General features: G+C 46.8%; 1 protein-coding gene across 1 annotated transcript in view; it reads right to left on the bottom strand.

Moving 5' to 3' along the window:
- The window catches only part of ulk4 (unc-51 like kinase 4), a 69,327-nt gene that overhangs the window by 10,140 nt on the left and 33,800 nt on the right, over positions 1–25,387 (bottom strand). Inside the window, exons 19-23 of the mRNA XM_064945005.1 lie at positions 19,882–20,043; positions 19,387–19,575; positions 13,695–13,822; positions 7,738–7,871; positions 3,091–3,212 (exon numbers count right to left, since the gene is read on the bottom strand). Of these exons, the coding sequence (XP_064801077.1) occupies positions 3,091–3,212; positions 7,738–7,871; positions 13,695–13,822; positions 19,387–19,575; positions 19,882–20,043 (735 nt within the window). The remainder of the gene's footprint in view (positions 1–3,090; positions 3,213–7,737; positions 7,872–13,694; positions 13,823–19,386; positions 19,576–19,881; positions 20,044–25,387) is intronic.

Here is a 25,387-nt window from a genome sequence, read left to right as displayed (position 1 = left end):
TGTTCTTACACACGCATGGCAAGGACCACCGCTATTAGGGACAGCTATCTGTCACATCACAGATAAATAGCACAGTAACCCCATTTAACAGACTACTAAATGCTTTTCCTTGTGAAATGGCAGTGTGTGGGGGTGGTCTATGAGAGTGACAAGTTGTTACTTTTCTAATGAGACGGCTCAACGCTGTGGTGGTGTTGTCTAGTCTCCATGAAGAATGGCAGGGGAAATGGAGGAGCGATATTTAATCACTGCATGGTTTCATCCAGCAGGCTGCTTGTTGACAAGCATCTCTCTCGCTAAGATTTAGTCATATTAATCATTTCTGCTCAATTGAGACAGTCATCACTAAATCCAATTTCCCCACCATGTCTATTGGCAACTGACAATAATCTGTCTGTGAGGCAGAGTGGGATGGAAATAACAACCTTTAATGCATTTTCTAGTGGTTTATGTGCCATCTCCGGGTATATTATGTATTAGTAATCATGGCTTTGGAAAAGATGATTCAGTTTAGCCTAAATATAAACTTAAATAGTGCATCAGCTGCAATTTTGATCATCTAAATCTGTTTTGCCACAGTAACATAGAAAGCACACTTTGACGTCAGATGTAGAGTAGGTGGGGTGTGAATAGTTCAACTTCTCCTTGTTAACCAGGTTTATTTGACACCCTCTCAGTGTTGGCCAGCCGACAGGTATCCAAGTGAACCACAAGCATAGTGGTAAGCAACCACATTAGTTTCACCACTCCAAAGAGCTCAGATACTGTGTGTTAAAACCAAGCAACTTCAATTACGTATCAAGGTTATTGACGCTCACTGCACACAGTACTTGATGTGTGTGTGTGTGTGTGTGTGTGTGTGTGTGTGTGTGTGTGTGTGTGTGTGTGTGTGTGTGTGTGTGTGTGTGTGTGTGTGTGTGTGTGTGTGTGTGTGCATGTGTGTGTGTGCGTGTGACTGTTCGACTGCAGCATTCTAATCCAATTAGCTGCTGCAGTGCTCAGATGAGCCGTGGTCTCTGGCACAGTTCCCTGCTCTATTCTGCCTGTGATAAAGTTGATTAAGATCTCTGTTGGTTTGGATGAGGAGAGAGACTCACAGCTCTTAAAACCCCTGATTCATTGGCTCGAGGTGGTAGGAGTGGACACAAATGAGCAGAAGGGTTTCAGAAATGTATCAATAAGCATCAGTTGAAGCCTCTAGGCAGTGTGCTGTATGTTTTAAGATGGAGAGATGCTATAAGATGTTCAAACAGCCAATTGGGAGTCATTCAATAGTGTCAGAGATCCTGACCTATCCTGATCCATTAGCTTGTGAATCCATTCTCACTGACTGAGGTTCCATCTTATTAAACAAGTGATTTCATTTCACAATCACGCACATGCATGTACCGTACTTGATCTGTACACACACACACACAGTAGGGATGGGCGATATGACTAAAATATAATATCATGGTCATTTTAAAAAATTGGACAGTATGAATGTAATTTATGGTTTCGAATAATAGAAGTTGTAAATGTGCTTTATTTGAACTTTTTTACATTTGAGTCAATTAGCAGAAGCACTTATCCAGTGTGACTTACAGTTAGTGCATTCATCTGGAGATGAAAGTGTTGGTTCAGAAGGGGGGGGGGCGAACGGAGTGCTATTTTGTGATTTCAATTCTCCATTCTAATTGTTTTATTCAGCATTTTCATCAATTTATGCATTTCCTGTAGTCAATTGAGATCATGTCCACACTGCCACGTACTGTAGGGCTGAACAATATGGGCAAACAATCTAGGCCTTATTTTGAACCAAATGTTGTGATTTGGCTTGCAAGTTAGAGCAAAAAAGTTGGGTGAACAGTTGGAGTCATGGAAATATCATGATTATTCTAATTATAGAGCTAGAATATAATAATACAGTGTTGTTTGACGTGACAATGAATGAAAGTGCCATGGAGGAGTTATTGTGACAGGGTAGGAACCAAAGTGTTGATAAGTGTTTCCTAAGGGACAATATAATCTTTGGCTACATTTAATGTTTTCTCTTAGGTCTAAACCATCACTGGTATTATCAGGAAGTATAGCTAATTACGTTTGCTCTGATTCAGTACATTTATTAACTAGCTAACCAGCTAAAGAGCGATTAGGATTAGATGCTAACACAATTTAGGCCCAACTTGCTAAGAAAATACAAACTAGCTGTTTGCAGATATAAGAAACACAAAATAATAGTGTAATATTAAAACACTAGTGGATTTATAATAAGAAGCAAGGTGAAAACAGCGTCATTGTCATCAACATTGTTGCATGTGCTGCATTGACCATGCAGACTGAACACAAGTGTCCCCTGGTCGAGGAAAAACAAATGCGCTCCTTAAGTGACAGGGGGCGGGGCTAGGTCTGTGTGGAAAGCTGCATGGAGAGAGAGATGACTCAAGTAGCGAAGTAAACTATAAAAATGGATGGTACACACGGCGTATCACATTTAACAAACCAAACATTCAAATACCATTACATAAGTTAAATTATAAACCTGGCGGTTCGAGCCCTGAATGCCGATTGGCTGACAGCCATGGTATATATATATATAAAAAAAATGTTTTACCTTTATTTAACTAGGCAAGTCAGTTCAGAACAAATTCTTATTTACAATGACGGCCAGTGGGTTAACTGCCTTGTTCAGGGGCAGAATGACAGATTTGTACCTTGTCAGCTCGGGGATTTGAACATGAAACCTTTGGGTTTCTAGTCCAACGCTCTAACCACTAGGCTACCATGTATATCAGACCGTATACCACAGCTATGACAACATGTATTTTTACTGCTCTAATTCCGTTGGTAACCAGTTGATAACAGCAATAAAGTACCCCAGGGGTTTGTGGTATATGGCCAATATACCACGGCTAAGGGCCGTATCCAGGCTGTACTCCGCGATGCGTCGTGTAGAAGGACATTCCTTAGCTGTGGTATATTGGCCATATACCACAAACCCCTGAGGTACATTACTGCTTAAGTAAAAACCCAAACCGCTCCGTGCATCAATAGCGGTATATGGTAGAATACAGTGTTTGTGACATACTGTAGTACAGTAGGAATGGTTACCTGAGAGGTGAGGAGGTGGAGCACCACAGTCATCATGGGTACACTCTGTTTCAGCTGCTTGGCCTGAACAGTGGAGGGATGCTTCCTGCCCACTATACTGCCCAGCGCAGACAGCATGTCATCTACACAGTACAGAGGACAGAGAGGTGACAGACAGCATGTCATCTACACAGTACAGAGGACAGAGAGGTGACAGACAGCATGTCATCTACACAGTACAGAGGACAGAGAGGTGACAGACAGACAGCATGTCATCTACACAGTACAGAGGACAGAGAGGTGACAGACAGACAGCATGTCATCTACACAGTACAGAGGACAGAGGGGTGACAGACAGCATGTCATCTACACAGTACAGAGGACAGAGGGGTGACAGACAGCATGTCATCTACACAGTACAGAGGACAGAGGGGTGACAGACAGCATGTCATCTACACAGTACAGAGGACAGAGAGGTGACAGACAGCATGTCATCTACACAGTACAGAGGACAGAGGGGTGACAGACAGCATGTCATCTACACAGTACAGAGGACAGAGAGGTGACAGACAGCATGTCATCTACACAGTACAGAGGACAGAGAGGTGACAGACAGCATGTCATCTACACAGTACAGAGGACAGAGAGGTGACAGACAGACAGCATGTCATCTACACAGTACAGAGGACAGAGGGGTGACAGACAGCATGTCATCTACACAGTACAGAGGACAGAGGGGTGACAGACAGCATGTCATCTACACAGTACAGAGGACAGAGAGGTGACAGACAGCATGTCATCTACACAGTACAGAGGACAGAGAGGTGACAGACAGCATGTCATCTACACAGTACAGAGGACAGAGAGGTGACAGACAGACAGCATGTCATCTACACAGTACAGAGGACAGAGGGGTGACAGACAGCATGTCATCTACACAGTAGAGGACAGAGGGGTGACAGACAGACAGCATGTCATCTACACAGTACAGAGGACAGAGGGGTGACAGACAGCATGTCATCTACACAGTACAGAGGACAGAGAGGTGACAGACAGCATGTCATCTACACAGTAGAGGACAGAGGGGTGACAGACAGACAGCATGTCATCTACACAGTACAGAGGACAGAGGGGTGACAGACAGACAGCATGTCATCTACACAGTACAGAGGACAGAGAGGTGACAGACAGACAGCATGTCATCTACACAGTACAGAGGACAGAGGGGTGACAGACAGCATGTCATCTACACAGTACAGAGGACAGAGAGGTGACAGACAGCATGTCATCTACACAGTAGAGGACAGAGGGGTGACAGACAGCATGTCATCTACACAGTACAGAGGACAGAGGGGTGACAGACAGACAGCATGTCATCTACACAGTACAGAGGACAGAGGGGTGACAGACAGCATGTCATCTACACAGTACAGAGGACAGAGGGGTGACAGACAGCATGTCATCTACACAGTACAGAGGACAGAGGGGTGACAGACAGCATGTCATCTACACAGTACAGAGGACAGAGGGGTGACAGACAGCATGTCATCTACACAGTACAGAGGACAGAGGGGTGACAGACAGCATGTCATCTACACAGTACAGAGGACAGAGGGGTGACAGACAGACAGCATGTCATCTACACAGTACAGAGGACAGAGAGGTGACAGACAGACAGCATGTCATCTACACAGTACAGAGGACAGAGGGGTGACAGACAGCATGTCATCTACACAGTACAGAGGACAGAGAGGTGACAGACAGCATGTCATCTACACAGTAGAGGACAGAGGGGTGACAGACAGACAGACAGCATGTCATCTACACAGTACAGAGGACAGAGGGGTGACAGACAGCATGTCATCTACACAGTACAGAGGACAGAGGGGTGACAGACAGACAGCATGTCATCTACACAGTACAGAGGACAGAGGGGTGACAGACAGCATGTCATCTACACAGTACAGAGGACAGAGGGGTGACAGACAGCATGTCATCTACACAGTACAGAGGACAGAGGGGTGACAGACAGCATGTCATCTACACAGTACAGAGGACAGAGGGGTGACAGACAGCATGTCATCTACACAGTACAGAGGACAGAGGGGTGACAGACAGCATGTCATCTACACAGTACAGAGGACAGAGGGGTGACAGACAGACAGCATGTCATCTACACAGTACAGAGGACAGAGGGGTGACAGACAGCATGTCATCTACACAGTACAGAGGACAGAGGGGTGACAGACAGCATGTCATCTACACAGTAGAGGACAGAGGGGTGACAGACAGACAGCATGTCATCTACACAGTACAGAGGACAGAGAGGTGACAGACAGACAGCATGTCATCTACACAGTACAGAGGACAGAGAGGTGACAGACAGACAGCATGTCATCTACACAGTACAGAGGACAGAGGGGTGACAGACAGCATGTCATCTACACAGTACAGAGGACAGAGAGGTGACAGACAGCATGTCATCTACACAGTAGAGGACAGAGGGGTGACAGACAGACAGCATGTCATCTACACAGTACAGAGGACAGAGAGGTGACAGACAGACAGCATGTCATCTACACAGTACAGAGGACAGAGAGGTGACAGACAGACAGCATGTCATCTACACAGTACAGAGGACAGAGGGGTGACAGACAGCATGTCATCTACACAGTACAGAGGACAGAGAGGTGACAGACAGCATGTCATCTACACAGTAGAGGACAGAGGGGTGACAGACAGACAGCATGTCATCTACACAGTACAGAGGACAGAGAGGTGACAGACAGACAGCATGTCATCTACACAGTACAGAGGACAGAGGGGTGACAGACAGCATGTCATCTACACAGTACAGAGGACAGAGAGGTGACAGACAGCATGTCATCTACACAGTAGAGGACAGAGGGGTGACAGACAGACAGCATGTCATCTACACAGTACAGAGGACAGAGGGGTGACAGACAGAGCATGTCATCTACACAGTACAGAGGGGTGACAGGCAGCATGTCATCTACATAGTACAGATGACAGAGGGGTGACAGACAGACAGAATGTCATCTACACAGTACAGAGGACAGAGGGGTGACAGACAGCATGTCATCTACACAGTACAGATGACAGAGGGGTGACAGACAGACAGCATGTCATCTACACAGTACAGAGGACAGAGAGGTGACAGACAGCATGTCATCTACACAGTAGAGGACAGAGGGGTGACAGACAGACAGCATGTCATCTACACAGTACAGAGGACAGAGAGGTGACAGACAGAGCATGTCATCTACACAGTACAGAGGGGTGACAGGCAGCATGTCATCTACATAGTACAGATGACAGAGGGGTGACAGACAGACAGAATGTCATCTACACAGTACAGAGGACAGAGGGGTGACAGACAGCATGTCATCTACACAGTACAGATGACAGAGGGGTGACAGACAGACAGCATGTCATCTACACAGTACAGAGGACAGAGGGGTGACAGACAGCATGTCATTTCCACAGTACAGAGGACAGAGGGGTGACAGACAGCATGTCATTTCCACAGTACAGAGGACAGAGGGGTGACAGACAGCATGTCATCTACACAGTACAGAGGGGTGACAGCCAGACAGACAGCATGTCATCTACAGAGTACAGAGGGGTGACAGACAGCATGTCATCTACACAGTACAGATGACAGAGGGGTGACAGACAGACAGCATGTCATCTACACAGTACAGAGGACAGAGGGGTGACAGACAGCATGTCATCTACACAGTACAGATGACAGAGGGGTGACAGACAGACAGCATGTCATCTACACAGTAGAGGACAGAGGGGTGACAGACAGACAGCATGTCATCTACACAGTACAGAGGACAGAGGGGTGACAGACAGCATGTCATTTCCACAGTACAGAGGATAGAGGGGTGACAGACAGCATGTCATCTACACAGTACAGAGGGGTGACAGCCAGACAGACAGCATGTCATCTACAGAGTACAGAGGGGTGACAGACAGACAACATGTCTGTCTGTCACCCCTCTGTACTCTGTAGATGACACAGTACATACACAGTACAGAGACAGTACAGATGACACATACACAGTACAGAGAACAGAGAACAGAGGGGTGACAGACAGACAGCATGTAATTTACAGAGGACAGAGAGAGGGCTCTCTCTCCCAACCCCTCACTTGCCCTCCCCTTTCATCACCTCTCCCCCCTTCAGTCTCCTCTCCCTACCCCACCCCTTCCCCTCTCCTCATCTCCTCCTCTCCCTGTGATCTCCCAATCCGTCCCCATACCCTCTCCTCCTCTCCTCTCCTCTCCTCCTCTCCTCTCCTCCCAGTGATCTTAGAGGAGAATGAGCCTGGACTGGTTTGAACAGGTTGGGTCTGGCTTCCGGCCCTGATGTGAGACGTGCCATGTTAGCAGCACTGATTTACAAATTAAACGCCAGGAAAAGGTCAATACCTGGCTGGGTGATTTAAAATTCAATCAGAAAGGTAATTAAAAAGAGGGAGAATCAAATTGGCTTGCTCCATCCAGCCATTGATGCAAGTTCCCCTCAACCCCACTTCACCTCCTCTCCTCTCCTCTCCCTCCCTCCCCTCTCCCTCCCCTCTCCTCTCCTCATCTCCTCTTAGTGCTGTGGTTTTTGTGTTATTGTGATTGATTTACCCAGAATGGCTGGCAGCTGCAGCACGACGTGACGGATGAGCAGATCGAGGCATTTTGACAGGTATTCATTGCTGCTTTGTAGCTCCTTCCCTGGCGTGGCCTGCCTGATGTCTCTTTCAATGTACATCACCAGTCTGCAAAACATTATCATTCACCTACAGCCTCCAAACTACCCCTGGAGCCGGACGGAGCCGGACGGAGCCGGGATCAATACAAGCCAATACAAGCCAGAATTAGTAAGACGTATTATAGCAAATAAATGATATTCATTACAACAATTAGGGTTAAAAATAAAGGCTAATAGATTCAGAGATCAATGAGGAGCATCAAAACAGCCCTCAAGCTGCAACAAGACTCTTGAACTCAAACACACAGCCTGCAAGTTGAAACAAGAACAACCCTCACAGGCAAGTGGATAATAACCTGTCAAACACTGTCATTAAAAACCATGAACAAACAGAGTAGGATACAGTACACCACTGGACAGAGACAGATGTGGTGTCTACAGGTCAGTACACCACTGGACAGAGACAGATGTGGTGCCTACAGGTCAGTACACCACTGGACAGAGACAGATGTGGTGTCTACAGGTCAGTACACCACTGTACAGAGACAGATGTGGTGTCTACAGGTCAGTACACCACTGTACAGAGACAGATGTGGTGTCTACAGGTCAGTACACCACTGGACAGAGACAGATGTGGTGTCTACAGGTCAATACACCACTGTACAGAGAGACAGATGTGATGTCTACAGGTCAGTGCACCACTGTACAGAGAGACAGATGTGGTGTCTACAGGTCAGTACACCACTGAACAGAGACAGATGTGGTGTCTACAGGTCAGTACACCACTGGACAGAGACAGATGTGGTGTCTACAGGTCAGTACACCACTGTACAGAGACAGATGTGGTGTCTACAGGTCAGTACACCACTGAACAGAGACAGATGTGGTGTCTACAGGTCAGTACACCACTGTACAGAGACAGATGTGGTGTCTACAGGTCAGTACACCACTGGACAGAGAGACAAATGTGATGTCTACAGGTCAGTACACCACTGGACAGAGACAGATGTGGTGTCTACAGGTCAGTACACCACTGTACAGAGACATATGTGGTGTCTACAGGTCAGTACACCACTGTACAGAGACATATGTGGTGTCTACAGGTTAGTACACCACTGTACAGAGACAGATGTGGTGTCTACAGGTCAGTACACCACTGTACAGAGACAGATGTGGTGTCTACAGGTCAGTACACAACTGTACAGTGTCTACGGGTCAGTACACCACTGGACAGAGCCACTTGTGGTGTCTACAGGTCAGTACACCACTGTACAGAGACAGATGTGGTGTCTACAGGTCAGTACACCACTGTACAGAGACAGATGTGGTGTCTACAGGTCAGTACACCACTGTACAGAGACAGATGTGGTGTCTACAGGTCAGTACACCACTGGACAGAGAGACAGGTCAGAGAAGAGAGAATAGAGAGAGAGAAGAGAGAATAGAGAGAGAGAAGAGAGAATAGAGAGTATAGAGAGAATAGAGAAGAGAACAGAGAGTAGAGTAGAGAGAATAGAGAGAGAGTAAGAGAGAATAGAGAGAGAGAATAGAGAGAGTATAGAGAGAATAGAGAGAGTATAGAGAGAATAGAGAAGAAAACAGAGAGTAGAGTAGAGAGAGAACTGTGACTTTCACTATGAATGACATTTAGTCATGGGCAGGACGTTAGGTGCTGACAGCCGACACGCATGGCTCTATAATTGGAATCCCAGGAGGAACAGGGGCGAAAGCGGAGCTGGTACCCGAGTGACAGGGATTGATAGGCGTGGCAGCCTGACATTTGGGCTTCCCACTTCCTGTTATAGTCCTGGGAGGCCAGTGGGAATATCATTTCAGCAGTGTTCATTCATTTGTTCTGCTGCTGATGAGAACATTTTCCCACTCAGCTAAACACAATCAGGCCCCAGTGTTCATTTGACTGCAAATCAAATGTCTCTCCCTCCCTTAATTGGGGAGGATGGGCACAAGGTAATCAAACACATAGATGTCATTCCATTTGCTTCATTCCAGCCATTATTATGAGCCGTCCTCCCCTCAGCAGCCGCCACTGGAACACACCACAGGTCAGGCTGCCCAACCTGTTTTACATTTACCATGCATGTCACAAGCTACATCATTAAATACATCATTCAAATGAAACAGTAGTGGATATTAACATGTCATCCATTGGTTAAATACATGATCAAATAAAGACCTCAATACCAACAGACCTTGTACCAGTTGTACTAAACTTCCAACCACTTTCTCCACATAAAAAGACAAGCTATAAAAAGACATGTAGACAACTTTTCTTCAGAGCATATTTCACCCTGCAACGCTGTCACCGTACGGCGCCTGGCTTGGCCTACAAGTGTCTCTCCATGTCTTCTCCGACCATTGAAAACACTTTACACAAAGCAACAAACTTGACATTTCCACAACAGGGACGCGGGCGCTAGGCTGACTTATCAGAAGGCATGACGATGAGGAGTGTGTGGTGGGCCGTGCGCTCTGCGCGCCACAGTGGAGCTAATTAGAGAAGTGTTTGGGTGAGTGCCGGCACGCTGCAGACGGTTCCCACATTAGGAGACAGAGTGGGGGTTAGTGCTGACAGGGACCGCCCTGGGAACACTTGTTAGAGTCTGGGAAGAAATAGAAGACAACAGCATCACATGGCTGGCAAGGAGAGGGAGAGAGACGAGAGGGAAAGAGGGAGAGACAGAGGGAGGGAGAGATGGGAGAGAAGGAGAGAGAGAGGGATGAGAGGGAGAGAGAGAGAGAGGGAGGGGTGAGAGGTATGAGAGGGAGAGAGAGAGAGGGAGGGATGAGAGGGAGAGAGAGAGGGATGAGAGGGAGAGAGAGAGGGAGGGATGAGACGAAAAGAGAGAGAGAGAGAGGGGGAGGGATGAGAGGAAAAGAGAGAGAGAGAGAGGGGGAGGGATGAGAGGAAAAGAGAGAGAGAGAGAGAGAGAGAGAGAGAGAGAGAGAGGGAGGGATGAGAGAGAGAGAGAGAGAGAGAGAGAGAGATGTACGTCCACAGACAGGGCTGGCTAGCAGAGTCTAGACTGTTTAAACTGCAACTAGGCCAATTCATTTCCATTTCTAAATATGATGTAGAGTTCACATGCTATCAAGATACACTTTTTTTTTTTTTTTTACAAAAGTTAGTCCAGAAACTTTCACAACTACATTTGTTATGAAACTTTGCATTTAAATATGTCACAATTTAGTATTTTAGCAAGGCACTAATCAATAACTCTGCACCAATTATGTAAAGTAAGAACAAGTGACTGACTGTCTAAAATACAACCTGGTATAACCTACTATCAGCTAGATCCAAATGGACCCAGAGCTGTCCTACTTCCTCTTCATAATTATAGCAGCTCGCGAATGACAGACAACATTCAACCCTTATCAAAAAACCATCTCTTCTTCCCTCGTGAGTTTGATTCAGGATTCCACCCCTTTTCCCCAATCAAAGGACTTCTATCTCAAATCCTGAGGCCTAAAAGAAGTTCTCCCGACATAAATTGGTTTAGAATGATCGTTTGCTTGAGCAACCAGTGAAATGTATTAGAGGAAACCATTTCTCCAGTTGCTGAACCATTTGATAGACCTCATTTAACTGTTTTTACACAACGTTGCTCTTTGATATTGGTTCTAGGCTGAGGACTTACGGCATCTATTTAATTCCAGTCTTCCTCTACAAACCAAAATAGTGGTGTTGGATACATTTCATTATGTGTGTGTGTGTGTGTGTGTGTGTGGGTGTGTGTGTGTGTGGAGTCTTATGGCTTGGGGTTGAAGCTGTTTAGAAGCCTCTTGGACCTAGACTTGGCACTCCCGGCACCGCTTGCCGTGCGGTAGCAGAGAGAACAGTCTATGACTAGGGTGGCTGGAGTCGTTGACAATTTTTAGGGCCTTCCTCTGACACCGCCTGATATAGAGGTCCTGGATGGCAGGAAGCTTGACCACAGTGATGTACTGGGCCGTTCACACTACCCTCTGTTGTGCCATGCGGTCGGAAGCCGTGCAGTTGCCATACCAGGCAGTGATGCAACCAGTCAGGATGCTCTCGATGGTGCAGCTGTCGAACCTTTTGAAGTTCTGAGGACCCATGCCAAATCCTTTCAGTCTCCTGAGGGGGAATAGGTTTTGTTGTGCTCTCTTAATGTCAGTCTTGGTGTGCTTGGAACATGTTAGTTTATTGGTGATGTGGACACCAAGGAACTTGAAACTCTCAAACTGCTCCACTACAGCCCCGTCGATGAGAATGGGGACATGCTCGGTCCTCCTTTTCCTGTAGTCCACAATCATCTCCTTTGTCTTGATCATGTTGAGGCAGAGGTTGTTGTCCTGGAACCACACGGCCAGGTCTCTGACCTCCTCCCTATAGGCTGTCTCATTGTTGTTAGTGATCAGGGCTACCACTGTTGTGTCATCGGAAAACTTAATGGTTTGCCAACCCACACAATTTGCATACCGCCCCAAAAGATCCAGAAGATGCAATCTCTGTTGCACTCCATACTGCCTTTTCACACCTGGACAAAAGGAACATCTATGTACGTACGGTCACTGTGGGGACGATATCATCCATGCACTTATTGATAAAGCCAGTGACTGATGTGGTGTACTCCTCAATGCCATCGGAAGAATCCCAGAACATGTTCCAGTCTGTGATAGCAAAACAGTCCAGTAGCTTAGCATCTGCTTCATCTGACCACTTTCTTATTGACCGAGTCACTGGTGCTTCCTGCTTTAGTTTTGATTTGTAAGCAGGAATCAGGAGGATAGAATTATGGTCAGATTTGCCAAATGGAGGGCGAGGGAGAGCTTTGTATGCGTCTCTGTGGGTGGAGTAACGGTGGTCTAACGTTTTTTCCCCTCTGGTTGCACATTTAACATGCTGGTAGAAATGAGGTAAAAGGGATTTGAATTTTCCTGAATTAAAGTCCCCGGCCACTAGGAGCGCCGCCTCTGGGTGAGTGTTTTCCTGCTTACTTATGGCCGTATACAGCGCATTGAGTGTGGTCTTAGTGCCAGCATCAATTTGTGGTGGTATGTAGACAGCTATGAAAAATACAGATAAAAACTCTCTTTGTAAATAGTGTGGTCTACAGCTTATCATGAGATACTCTACCACAGACGAGCAAAACCTTGAGACTTCCTTAGATTTTGCGCACCAACTGCTGTTTATAAATATAGATAGCCCGCTACCCCTTGTCTTACCAGAAGCCGCTGTTCTATCCTGCAGAAAAAGCTTAAAACCCGCCAGCTGTATGTTATTCATGTCGTCGTTCAGCATTGACTCGTGAAACATAAGATATTACAGTTTTTAATGTCGCGTTGGTAGGATATACATGATCGTAGTTTGTCTATTTTATTATCGCTTGATTGTACATTGGCTAATAGGACCAATGGTAAAGGTAGACTACCCTCTCGGCATCGGATCCTAAAAAGGCATCCGGATCTTCGTCCACGATACTGCATTTTCTTACTCCTGCGAATGACGGGGATGAGGGCCTTGTCGGGCGTCTGAAGTCAATCTTTCCCGTCCGACTCGTTGAACAAAAGGTATTCCTCCAGCACGGGGGGAGGAATCACTGTCATGATATCTACAAGATCTTTTTGGTCAGAAGACACGGTGGCAGAAACATTATGTACAAAATACATACAAATAACGTGAAAAAACATACACAATAGGTTACGGGATCATAAAACAACAGCCATCTCCTTCGTGTAGGTGTGTGTGCTAGTGCGCCTGCGTGTGTGTGTGTGCTAGCGCGCACGCACGCGCGTGTATGTGTGTATGTGAGTGTGTGTGCTAGCGCGCGCACGTGAGAGAGAGAGAGAGAGAGAGAGAGAGAGAGAGAGAGAGAGAGGAGAGAATGTGTAGTAGACCTGTCCATACCTAGAGTTGCAGCAGAGTAGCAGCATGTCCCTGTTGCTGCAGAGGACCTGAAGGAGAACCAGGAAGGCCTTGGCTCTGATGACAGAGGACGGGCTCTCCAGTGAACGCATTATCTTCACCACAAAGTCCTGTAATGACAGACAGCCACTCCATTAAAGGGAGAGTTCACTGTTTTGGCATTAGGATACAATCCATTTGATTATCATTGCTACCTACAATAACAAAAAATGCTAGACAGGAGATTCTGGAATTTCCATAAAAAAACAGCCACATTTAAAAAGATTTGGATGAAACAACACACAAGGGTAAGTCAGAACTATCCCTTTAAGATGTGCTCAACTGTAATGGAGTCAAGTGGGGTTAACTAAGCCGTAGCTGACCAGTAGAGCCAGCTATAGTGTTGACCTGACAGTGAGCTACACTGAGTCTTAGCTGACCAGTAGAGCCAGCTATAGTGTTGACCTGACAGTGAGCTACACTGAGTCTTAGCTGACCAGTAGAGCCAGCTATAGTGTTGACCTGACACTGAGTCTTAGCTGACCAGTAGAGCCAGCTATAGTGTTGACCTGACACTGAGTCTTAGCTGACCAGTAGAGCCAGCTATAGTGTTGACCTGACACTGAGTCTTAGCTGACCAGTAGAGCCAGATAGTGTTGACCTGACACTGAGTCTTAGCTGACCAGTAGAGCCAGCTATAGTGTTGACCTGACACTGAGTCTTAGCTGACCAGTAGAGCCAGCTATAGTGTTGACCTGACACTGAGTCTTAGCTGACCAGTAGAGCCAGCTATACTGTTGACCTGATACTGAGCTACACTGAGTCTTAGCTGACCAGTAGAGCCAGCTATAATGTTGACCTGACACTGAGTCTTAGCTGACCAGTAGAGTCAGATATAGTGTTGACCTGATACTGAGCTACACTGAGTCTTAGCTGACCAGTAGAGCCAGCTATAATGTTGACCTGACACTGAGTCTTAGCTGACCAGTAGAGCCAGCTATAGTGTTGACCTGACACTGAGTCTTAGCTGACCAGTAGAGTCAGATATAGTGTTGACCTGATACTGAGCTACACTGAGTCTTAGCTGACCAGTAGAGCCAGCTATAGTGTTGACCTGACACTGAGTCTTAGCTGACCAGTAGAGCCAGCTATAGTGTTGACCTGACACTGAGTCTTAGCTGACCAGTAGAGCCAGCTATAATGTTGACCTGACACTGAGTCTTAGCTGACCAGTAGAGCCAGCTATAATGTTGACCTGACACTGAGTCTTAGCTGACCAGTAGAGCCAGCTATAGTGTTGACCTGACACTGAGTCTTAGCTGACCAGTAGAGCCAGCTATAGTGTTGACCTGACACTGAGTCTTAGCTGACCAGTAGAGCCAGCTATAGTGTTGACCTGACACTGAGTCTTAGCTGACCAGTAGAGCCAGCTATAGTGTTGACCTGACACTGAGTCTTAGCTGACCAGTAGAGCCAGCTATAGTGTTGACCTGACACTGAGTCTTAGCTGACCAGTAGAGCCAGCTATACTGTTGACCTGACACTGAGTCTTAGCTGACCAGTAGAGCCAGCTATACTGTTGACCTGACACTGAGTCTTAGCTGACCAGTAGAGCCAGCTATAATGTTGACCTGACACTGAGTCTTAGCTGACCAGTAGAGCCAGCTATAGTGTTGACCTGACACTGAGTCTTAGCTGACCAGTAGAGCCAGCTATAGTGTTGACCTGACACTGAGTCTTAGCTGACCAGTAGAGCCAGCTATAGTGTTGACCTGACACTGAGTCTTAGCTGACCAGTAGAGCCAGCTATAGTGTTGACCTGACACTGAGTCTTAGCTGACCAGTAGAGCCAGCTATAGTGTTGACCTGACACTGAGTCTTAGCTGACCAGTAGAGCCAGCTATACTGTTGACCTGACACTGAGTCTTAGCTGACCAGTAGAGCCAGCTATACTGTTGACCTGACACTGAGTCTTAGCTGACCAGTAGAGCCAGCTATAGTGTTGACCTGACACTGAGTCTTAGCTGACCAGTAGAGCCAGCTATACTGTTGACCTGACACTGAGTCTTAGCTGACCAGTAGAGCCAGCTATAGTGTTGACCTGACACTGAGTCTTAGCTGACCAGTAGAGCCAGCTATAGTGTTGACCTGACACTGAGTCTTAGCTGACCAGTAGAGCCAGCTATACTGTTGACCTGATACTGAGCTACACTGAGTCTTAGCTGACCAGTAGAGCCAGATATAGTGTTGACCTGACACTGAGCTACACTGAGTCTTAGCTGACCAGTAGAGCCAGCTATACCATTGACCTGACACTGAGTCTTAGCTGACCAGTAGAGCCAGATATAGTGTTGACCTGATACTGAGTCTTAGCTGATCAGTAGAGCCAGATATAGTGTTGACCTGACACTGAGTCTTAGCTGACCAGTAGAGCCAGCTATAGTGTTGACCTGACACTGAGTCTTAGCTGACCAGTAGAGCCAGCTATAGTGTTGACCTGACACTGAGTCTTAGCTGACCAGTAGAGCCAGCTATAGTGTTGACCTGACACTGAGTCTTAGCTGACCAGTAGAGCCAGCTATAGTGTTGACCTGACACTGAGTCTTAGCTGACCAGTAGAGCCAGCTATAGTGTTGACCTGACACTGAGTCTTAGCTGACCAGTAGAGCCAGCTATACTGTTGACCTGACACTGAGTCTTAGCTGACCAGTAGAGCCAGCTATACTGTTGACCTGACACTGAGTCTTAGCTGACCAGTAGAGCCAGCTATAGTGTTGACCTGATACTGAGTCTTAGCTGACCAGTAGAGCCAGCTATAGTGTTGACCTGACACTGAGCTACACTGAGTCTTAGCTGACCAGTAGAGCCAGCTATACTGTTGACCTGACACTGAGTCTTAGCTGACCAGTAGAGCCAGCTATACTGTTGACCTGACACTGAGTCTTAGCTGACCAGTAGAGCCAGATATAGTGTTGACCTGACACTGAGCTACACTGAGTCTTAGCTGACCAGTAGAGCCAGCTATACCATTGACCTGACACTGAGTCTTAGCTGACCAGTAGAGCCAGATATAGTGTTGACCTGATACTGAGTCTTAGCTGATCAGTAGAGCCAGATAGTGTTGACCTGACACTGAGCTTCACTGAGTCTTAGCTGACCAGTAGAGCCAGCTATACTGTTGACCTGACACTGAGTCTTAGCTGACCAGTAGAGCCAGATATAGTGTTGACCTGACACTGAGCTACACTGAGTCTTAGCTGACCAGTAGAGCCAGCTATACTGTTGACCTGACACTGAGTCTTAGCTGACCAGTAGAGCCAGATATAGTGTTGACCTGACACTGAGCTACACTGAGTCTTAGCTGACCAGTAGAGCCAGCTATAGTGTTGACCTGACACTGAGTCTTAGCTGACCAGTAGAGCCAGATAGTGTTGACCTGACACTGAGTCTTAGCTGACCAGTAGAGCCAGCTATAGTGTTGACCTGACACTGAGTCTTAGCTGACCAGTAGAGACAGCTATAGTGTTGACCTGACACTGAGTCTTAGCTGACCAGTAGAGCCAGCTATAGTGTTGACCTGACACTGAGTCTTAGCTGACCAGTAGAGCCAGCTATAGTGTTGACCTGACACTGAGTCTTAGCTGACCAGTAGAGCCAGCTATAGTGTTGACCTGACACTGAGTCTTAGCTGACCAGTAGAGCCAGCTATAGTGTTGACCTGACACTGAGTCTTAGCTGACCAGTAGAGCCAGCTATAGTGTTGACCTGACACTGAGTCTTAGCTGACCAGTAGAGCCAGCTATAGTGTTGACCTGACACTGAGTCTTAGCTGACCAGTAGAGCCAGCTATAGTGTTGACCTGACACTGAGTCTTAGCTGACCAGTAGAGCCAGCTATAGTGTTGACCTGACACTGAGCTACACTAACCTGGAAGGCTCCCTGTGGGCTGCTACAGGTGTTATCACTTACACTGTCTGGAAGGTGCTGGGAGGGTGGAAACGACAGCCTCTCCAAAACAATACACTTATCATAAAACCATAGGTTAATGGGACTAATTGGCTCAACGCTACTTACTGGGCAGCAAATTAGTCAGAATTTATTAACTTTCACAATCAGGAGGAAAATGGAAAAGGACAGCAGAAGTAAGACAGACATGAACACTCCTAAATACTGTGATTAAATACTGGCTGTTGTTGTGTGTGAGCAGTTGAGTTAATTCATTTCAAAAGCCTCTGGTCTACCCAGCTGCATAAACTGTAATTACATCAACAGTATTCCAAGCTGCACTAGAAGATTGTTGCAGCTCCTTACCCAATTAGTGGAGTTGCTTAGAGATTCATTGAAATAAAACATTTATGCAAAGACAATGCATGAATAAACAAGGCTTCCCGGACTTCTATTTGTCAAGGGAATTAATGAGGAAAATGTATAGCATTTTATAATTGGTGCAAAGGTGACGCAGTAAGTTGGATGCACTCAGACTTGTTTTCCCAAGTTACATTGGAAATGGACATGTAGATTCATTCAGGTCAAACTACATGACCAATGGTAATCTCACAGAACCTTGAAGGCAGCGATGTACCTTCTTAAAATCACTTTCACCGCCTCATTTGTGTCTATAGGAACTTTACAGGGAGGGAGGGCCTTGTTTGTGCATTAACAATCCTGCTGCTATTACGAAACAGTACTGCCCCTCTTAGTGGAGGATCCTGAAAGCAAGATGAATATTTAAAGATAATCATCAGTAGGAATAAGGCATGTTTGTTCAAGTCTCAGTGACTGGGAGTCAAGTCAACCTCAGGAAATAAGAGAACTCCTCTCTTTGAGGAAAATGATTCTCTCCCACCCCAGTTGGTGAGGCCCTGAGACAGACTAGACATCACATGCAGACAATTCTTTATCTTTCTTATCTGCATCTTATCTGGCTTTGGCTGCATGTGTTCCGTTGGGAGAGATTTATATTCCATTATTTGTTCATACTTACAACTAACCCTAACTGGGCCAGAGGATTAAAGATAGAGGGAGATGGAGAGGATAGAGGGAGATGGAGAGGAGAGAGGAGAAGAAGAGGAGAGGAGATGGGATTCATCTCCTGTGTTGGCTGGAACTAGCAGCACAAGCCGATAATGGCCAATTATCTGTCAGAGGTTAGGGAGAGGGCGGCGGTGCCGGGCCAGATGAGATGTTTAGTGCTGAAGAAGATGGCACAGGGCTGAAACACGTTCACAGAGACAACACCAATCCCATACAGCTATGGCACGGGCCACACTCTTAGCCTCACAGTGACAGTTGAATGAAGGAGGGGCTATAGTTGTGCTTTCATTTCCTTCGTCCCAAATGGCACCCTATTCCCTATAGTGCACTACCATTGACCAGGGCCCATAGGGTCAAAAGTAGTGCAATATTTTAATTTATACCTTTATTCAACTAGACAAGTCAGTTAAGAACAAACTCTTATTTACAATGACGGCCTACACCGGCCAAACCAGGACGACGATGGGCCACCATCCTATGTGACTCCCAATCACGGCCGGTTGTGATACAGTTGGATTCGAACCAGGGTCTGTAGTGACGCGTCTAGCACTGAGATGCAGTGCCTTAGACCACTGCGCCACTCGGGAGTCATGTAGGGAATAGAGTAGCATTTAGGACTGTTGGTGTTTAACAAGGTGCTACACTACAGTATCCTACATACCCGCTCCTGGACTAGTCTGTGTAGCTGGGCGTGGGCCCCTGACGCCAGCATGGCAGAGAACATGGTGAGTATGTGCTGCTGGACACGGCTGATCCCCGACACCAGGCTGGCTAAGATGGCTGGCAGCCCCACCTTGTCAATCACACTGTGGAAGGCACTGGCTGAGAGGCGGGTGATTCTGCACAGGGCCTGTATGAAGTTCATAACACAGGAAGGCCTCAATCATCATCAAGTTCACTTTCAAACACATCTGGCTTCTAAAAGTGGCTGAAGTCAGGATAGGCGGGGTTTGTTACATTTGGGACTATTGCATTGGTTTCTTTGGGTCAGACAAACTCAATCAAGAAACAGTTTAAATAGGAACCTAGGTCTGGTATCAAGATATTAGTCCCAATGCAGGTTATATACATGGACGTAATCCATCCAGTGGTATTTCATCAGAAGTGAGTGAGTGAGTTCAGGTTTCCCTGGTGAGTGTATTGAGTTTGTACTTACTGAGATGGCGCTGACGCGTAGTGAGTCGACGCTGGAGTGTGTGAACAGGTACCAGAGCATGGGGCCTATCTCCCCGGTGATGAAGCCCTGGGCGTAGTGAGACGCCGGGGTACACACGTTCTCCACCATCTTACACACCATGTGGTTCACAACCAGCTCCTCCTAAAGACACACATACAGACACACACACGGATGAACCCAACACACACACACAGTACAATACAATGGAATGCCCAAAATAGGTTACCTAGGCTAAATAAAACACAATCCTGAATCCTACAAGAACCTGAAGGTCACACCTCAAAGAAAAGCAAAACAAAACAATTAGCGAGTAACAATTTGATTTACACAAATCATTACAATGGCTACAATGTGAAGTGGTTCATTACCCACCATGCATCCATTATATACCACATATCCATTATATACCACACATCCATTATATACCACACATCCATTATATACCACACATATAGCACACATCCATTATATACCACATATCCATTATATACCACACATCCATTATATACCACACATCCATTATATACCACACATCCATTATATACCAGACATCCATTATATACCACAGATCCATTATATACCACACGTATACCACACATCCATTATATACCACACATCCATTATATACCACACATCCATTATATACTACAGATCCATTATATACCACACATCCATTATATACCACGCGTATACCACACATCCATTATATACCACACATCCATTATATACCACACATCCATTATATACCACACATCCATTATATACCACACACCCATTATATACCACACACCCATTATATACCACGCGTATACCACACATCCATTATATACCACACATCCATTATATACCACACATCCATTATATACCACGTATATACCACACATCCATTAAATACCACACATCCATTATATACCACACATCCATTATAAACCACAGATCCATTATATACCACAGATCCATTATATACCACACATCCATTATATACCACACATCCATTATATACCACACATCCATTATATACCACACATCCATTATATACCACACATCCATTATATACCACACATCCATTATATACCACGTGTGGTATATAATGGATGCATGGTATATAATGGATGTGTGGTATATAATGGATGTGTGTCCATTATATACCACACACCCATTATATACCACACACCCATTATATACCACGCGTATACCACACATCCATTATATACCACACATCCATTATATACCACACATCTATTATATACCACGCATATACCACACATCCATTATATACCACACATCCATTATATACCACACATCCATTATATACCACACATCCATTATATACCACAAATCCATTATATACCACACATCCATTATATACCACAGATCCATTATATACCACAGATCCATTATATACCATGCGTATACCACACATCCATTATATACCACACATACATTATATACCACACATACATTATACACCACACATATACCACACATCCATTATATACCACACATCCATTATATACCACACATATACCACACATCCATTATATACCACACATCCATTATATACCACACATATACCACACATCCATTATATACCACACATCCATTATATACCACACATATACCACACATCCATTTTATACCACACATCCATAAGTCACCTTGTTACCCTGGTTCCACTGGGTTACATCATAAGCTTATTAATCCATTAAAACGTGGAAATGAGGATCACTACTAACAACCTAATGAACATAGCGTTCACTAGTTAAAACCAGTATTCTACCACAGTACCTTTCTGAACTACAGTCGTGGCCAAAAGTTTTAGTGACCCTTCTTTTTCAACACTGCAATCCGCCCCGGCATTTTATAGTCAATTAACTTCTGACTGATGGCAGCCCATAATCAATGCTTTGAGTTTGTCAGAATTTGTGGGTTTTTGTTTGTCCACCCGCCTTTGAGGATTGACCACAAGTTCTCAATGGGATTAAGGTCTGGGGAGTTTCCTGGCCATGGACCCAAAATATCGATGTTTTGTTCTCCGAGCCACTTAGTTATCAATTTTGCCTTATGGCAAGGTGCTCCATCATGCTGGAAAAGGCATTGTTTGTCACAAAACTGTTCCTGGATGGTTGGGAGAAGTTGCTCTCGAAGGATGTGTTGGTACCATTCTTTATTCATGGCTGTGTTCTTAGGCAAAATGGTGAGTGAGTCCACTCCCTTGGCTGATAAGCAACCCCACACATGAATGGTCTCAGGATGCTTTACTGTTGGCATGACACAGGACTGATGGTAGCGCTCACCTTGTCTTCTCCCGACAAACTTTTTTTCGGATGCCCCAAAGAATCGAAAAGGGGATTCATCAGAGAAAATGACTTTACCCCGGTCCTCAGCAGTCCAATCCCTGTACCTTTTGCAGAATATCAGACTGTCCCTGATGTTTTTCCTGGAGAGGAGTGGCTTCTTTGCTGCCCTTCTTGACACCAGGCCATCCTCCAAAGGTCTTCGCCTCACTGTGCGTGCAGATGCACTCACATCTGCCTGCTGCCATTCCTGAGCAAGCTCTGTACAGGTGGTGCCCGATCCCGCAGCTGAATCAACTTAAGGAGACGGTCCGAGTGCTTGCTGGACTTTCTTGGGTGCCCAGAAGCCTTCTTCACAACAATTGAACAGCTCTCCTTAAAGTTCTTAAAGATCCGATATATGGTTGATTTAGGTGCAATCTTACTGACAGCAATATCTTTGCCTGTGAAGCCCTTTTTGTGCAAAGCAATGATGACGGCACGTGTTTACTTTGCTGGTAACCATGGTTGACAGAGGAAGAACAATGATTCCAAGCACCACCCTCCATTTGAAGCTTCCAGTCTGTTTTTCAAACTCAATCAGAATGAGAGTGATCTCCAGCCTTGTCCTCGTCAACACTCACACCTGTGCTAACGAGAGAATCACTGACATGATGTCAGCTGGTCCTTTTGTGGCAGGGCTGAAATGCAGTGGAAATATTTGGGGGGGGCATTCAGTTCATTTGCATGGCAAAGAGGGACTTTGCTATTAATTGCAATTCATCATATCACTCTTCATAACATTCTGGAGTATATGCAAATTGCCACCATACAAAGTGAGGCAGCAGACTATGTGAAAATGTATATTTGTGTCATTCTCAAAACTTTTGGCCACGACTGTACACTACAGCCACACACAGTAACCCACAACAACCACATGACTGGACTGTGTCCAAAACAGCACCCTCCTCCCTACTCATTTTGTGCAGAGCCCTAGAGGCCTTGGCCAACAGTAGTAGTGCCCTATGAGACCTGGCTCTCAAGACAAGACAGGTTATGTCCACACTGCCCACAAAATGAGGTGGAAACTGAGCTGCACTATCTAACCTCCTGCCCAATGTATGACCATATTAGAGACACATATTTCCCTCAGATTACACAGATCTACTGTAACGGCTTTCTTCTGTTGAAGGAGGAGCGGACCAAAATGCAGCGTGGTATTTTTTAGACATGTTTAATGAAGAACGAAAAAACTTGAACAATACAAAAACAACAAACGGAACGTGAAAACCTAAACAGTCCTATCTGGTGAAGACACAGAGACAGGAACAATCACCCACCAAACCCAACACAAAACAGGCTACCTAAATATGGTTCCCAATCAACCATATCAGGCCTAACATAAAAATGGGCAAACCAGACACACAACATAGAATGCCCACCCAGCTCACGTCCTGAACAACACTAAAACAAGGAAAAAACACACGAACGATGGTCAGAACGTGACAGTACCCCCCCCCCAAGGTGCGGACTCCGAACGCACAACCTAAACCTATAGGGGAGGGTCTGGGTGGGCAGCTGTCCGCGGTGGCGGCTCTGGCGCTGGACGTGGACCCCAACTCCATAATTGTCTTAGTCCCCCTCCTTAGCGTCCCTTGAGTGGCGACCCTCGCCACTAACCTTGACCTAGGAACCCTAACAACGGGCCACACTGGACTGAGGGGCAGCTCCGGACTGAGGGGCAGCTCGGGACTGAGGAAGCTCAGGACTGAGAGGAAGCTCAGGACTGAGAAGAAGCTCAGGACTGAGAAGAAGCTCAGGACTAAGAGGAAGCTCAGGCAGGTTGATGAATCGAGCAGATCCTGGCTGGCTGGCGGTTCCGGCAGATCCTGGCTGGTTGGCGGTTCCGGCAGATCCTGGCTGACTGGCGGTTCCGGCAGATCCTGGCTGACTGGCGGTTCCGGCAGATCCTGGCTGACTGACGGTTCCGGCAGATCCTGGCTGAATGGCGGATCCTGGCTGACTGGCGAATCTGGAAGATCCTGGCTGACTGGTGGATCCTGGCTGACTGGCGGATCCTGGCTGACTGGCAGATCCTGGCTGAATGGCGGATCCTGGCTGAATGGCGGATCCTGGCTGAATGGCGGATCCTGGCTGAATGGCGGATCCTGGCTGAATGGCAGATCCTGGCTGACTGGCAGTTCTGGCAGATCCTGTCTGAATGGCGGATCCTGGCTGACTGGCAGTTCTGGCAGATCCTGGCTGAATGGCGGATCCTGGCTAACTGGCGGATCTGGAAGAGTCTGGCTGACTGGCGGATCTGGAAGAGTCTGGCTGACTGGCGGATCTGGAAGAGTCTGGCTGACTGGCGGATCTGGAAGAGTCTGGCTGACTGGCGGATCTGGAAGAGTCTGGCTGACTGGCAGATCTGGAAGAGTCTGGCTGACTGGCAGATCTGGAAGAGTCTGGCTGACTGGCGGCTCTGGCTGCTCCATGTAGACTGACAGCTCTGGTGGCTTCTTGCAGACTGGTAGCTCTGGCTGCTCCATGTAGACTGGCAGCTCCATGCAGACTGGCAGCTCCTTGCAGACTGACAGCTCCTTGCAGACTGACAGCTCCTTGCAGACTGGCAGCTCCATGCAGACTGGCAAGTCCGGCTGCTCCATGCAGACTGACAGCTCTGGCTGCTCCATGCAGACTGACATCTCTGGCTGCTCCATGCAGACTGACAGCTCGGGCTGCGCTAAACAGGCGGGAGACTCCAGCAGCGCTGTAGAGGAGGAAGGCTCTGGCTGCGCTAAAGAGGCGGGAGACTCCAGCAGCGCAGGAGAGGAGAAAGGCTCAGGCAGCGCTGAACAGGCGGGAGACTCCGGCAGCGCAGGAGAGGAGAAAGGCTCCGACAGCGCTGAACAGGCGGGAGGCTCCGGCAGCGCAGGAGAGGAGGAAGGCTCTGGCTGCGCTAAACAGGCGGGAGACTCCGGCAGCGCTGGAGAGGCGAGAGGCTCCGACAGCGCAGGAGAGGAGGAAGGCTCCGGTAGCGCTAGAGAGGCGAGGCGCACTGTAGGCCTGATGCGTGGTGCTGGCACTGGTGGTACTGGGCCAGGAAGCCTGGTGCGGGGAGCTGCCACCGGAGGGCTGGTGTGTGGAGGTGGCACAGGATGGGCTAGACCGTGAAGGCGTACTGGAGATCTTGAGAGCATTGTTGACAC

Source organism: Oncorhynchus masou, chromosome 29 (genome assembly GCF_036934945.1).
Source record: "Oncorhynchus masou masou isolate Uvic2021 chromosome 29, UVic_Omas_1.1, whole genome shotgun sequence".
In the NCBI taxonomy this organism is placed as follows: Eukaryota; Metazoa; Chordata; class Actinopteri; order Salmoniformes; family Salmonidae; genus Oncorhynchus; species Oncorhynchus masou.
The sequence above is the reverse complement of the archived record's forward strand: the minus strand, read 5'-3'. Positions and strand labels throughout refer to the sequence as shown.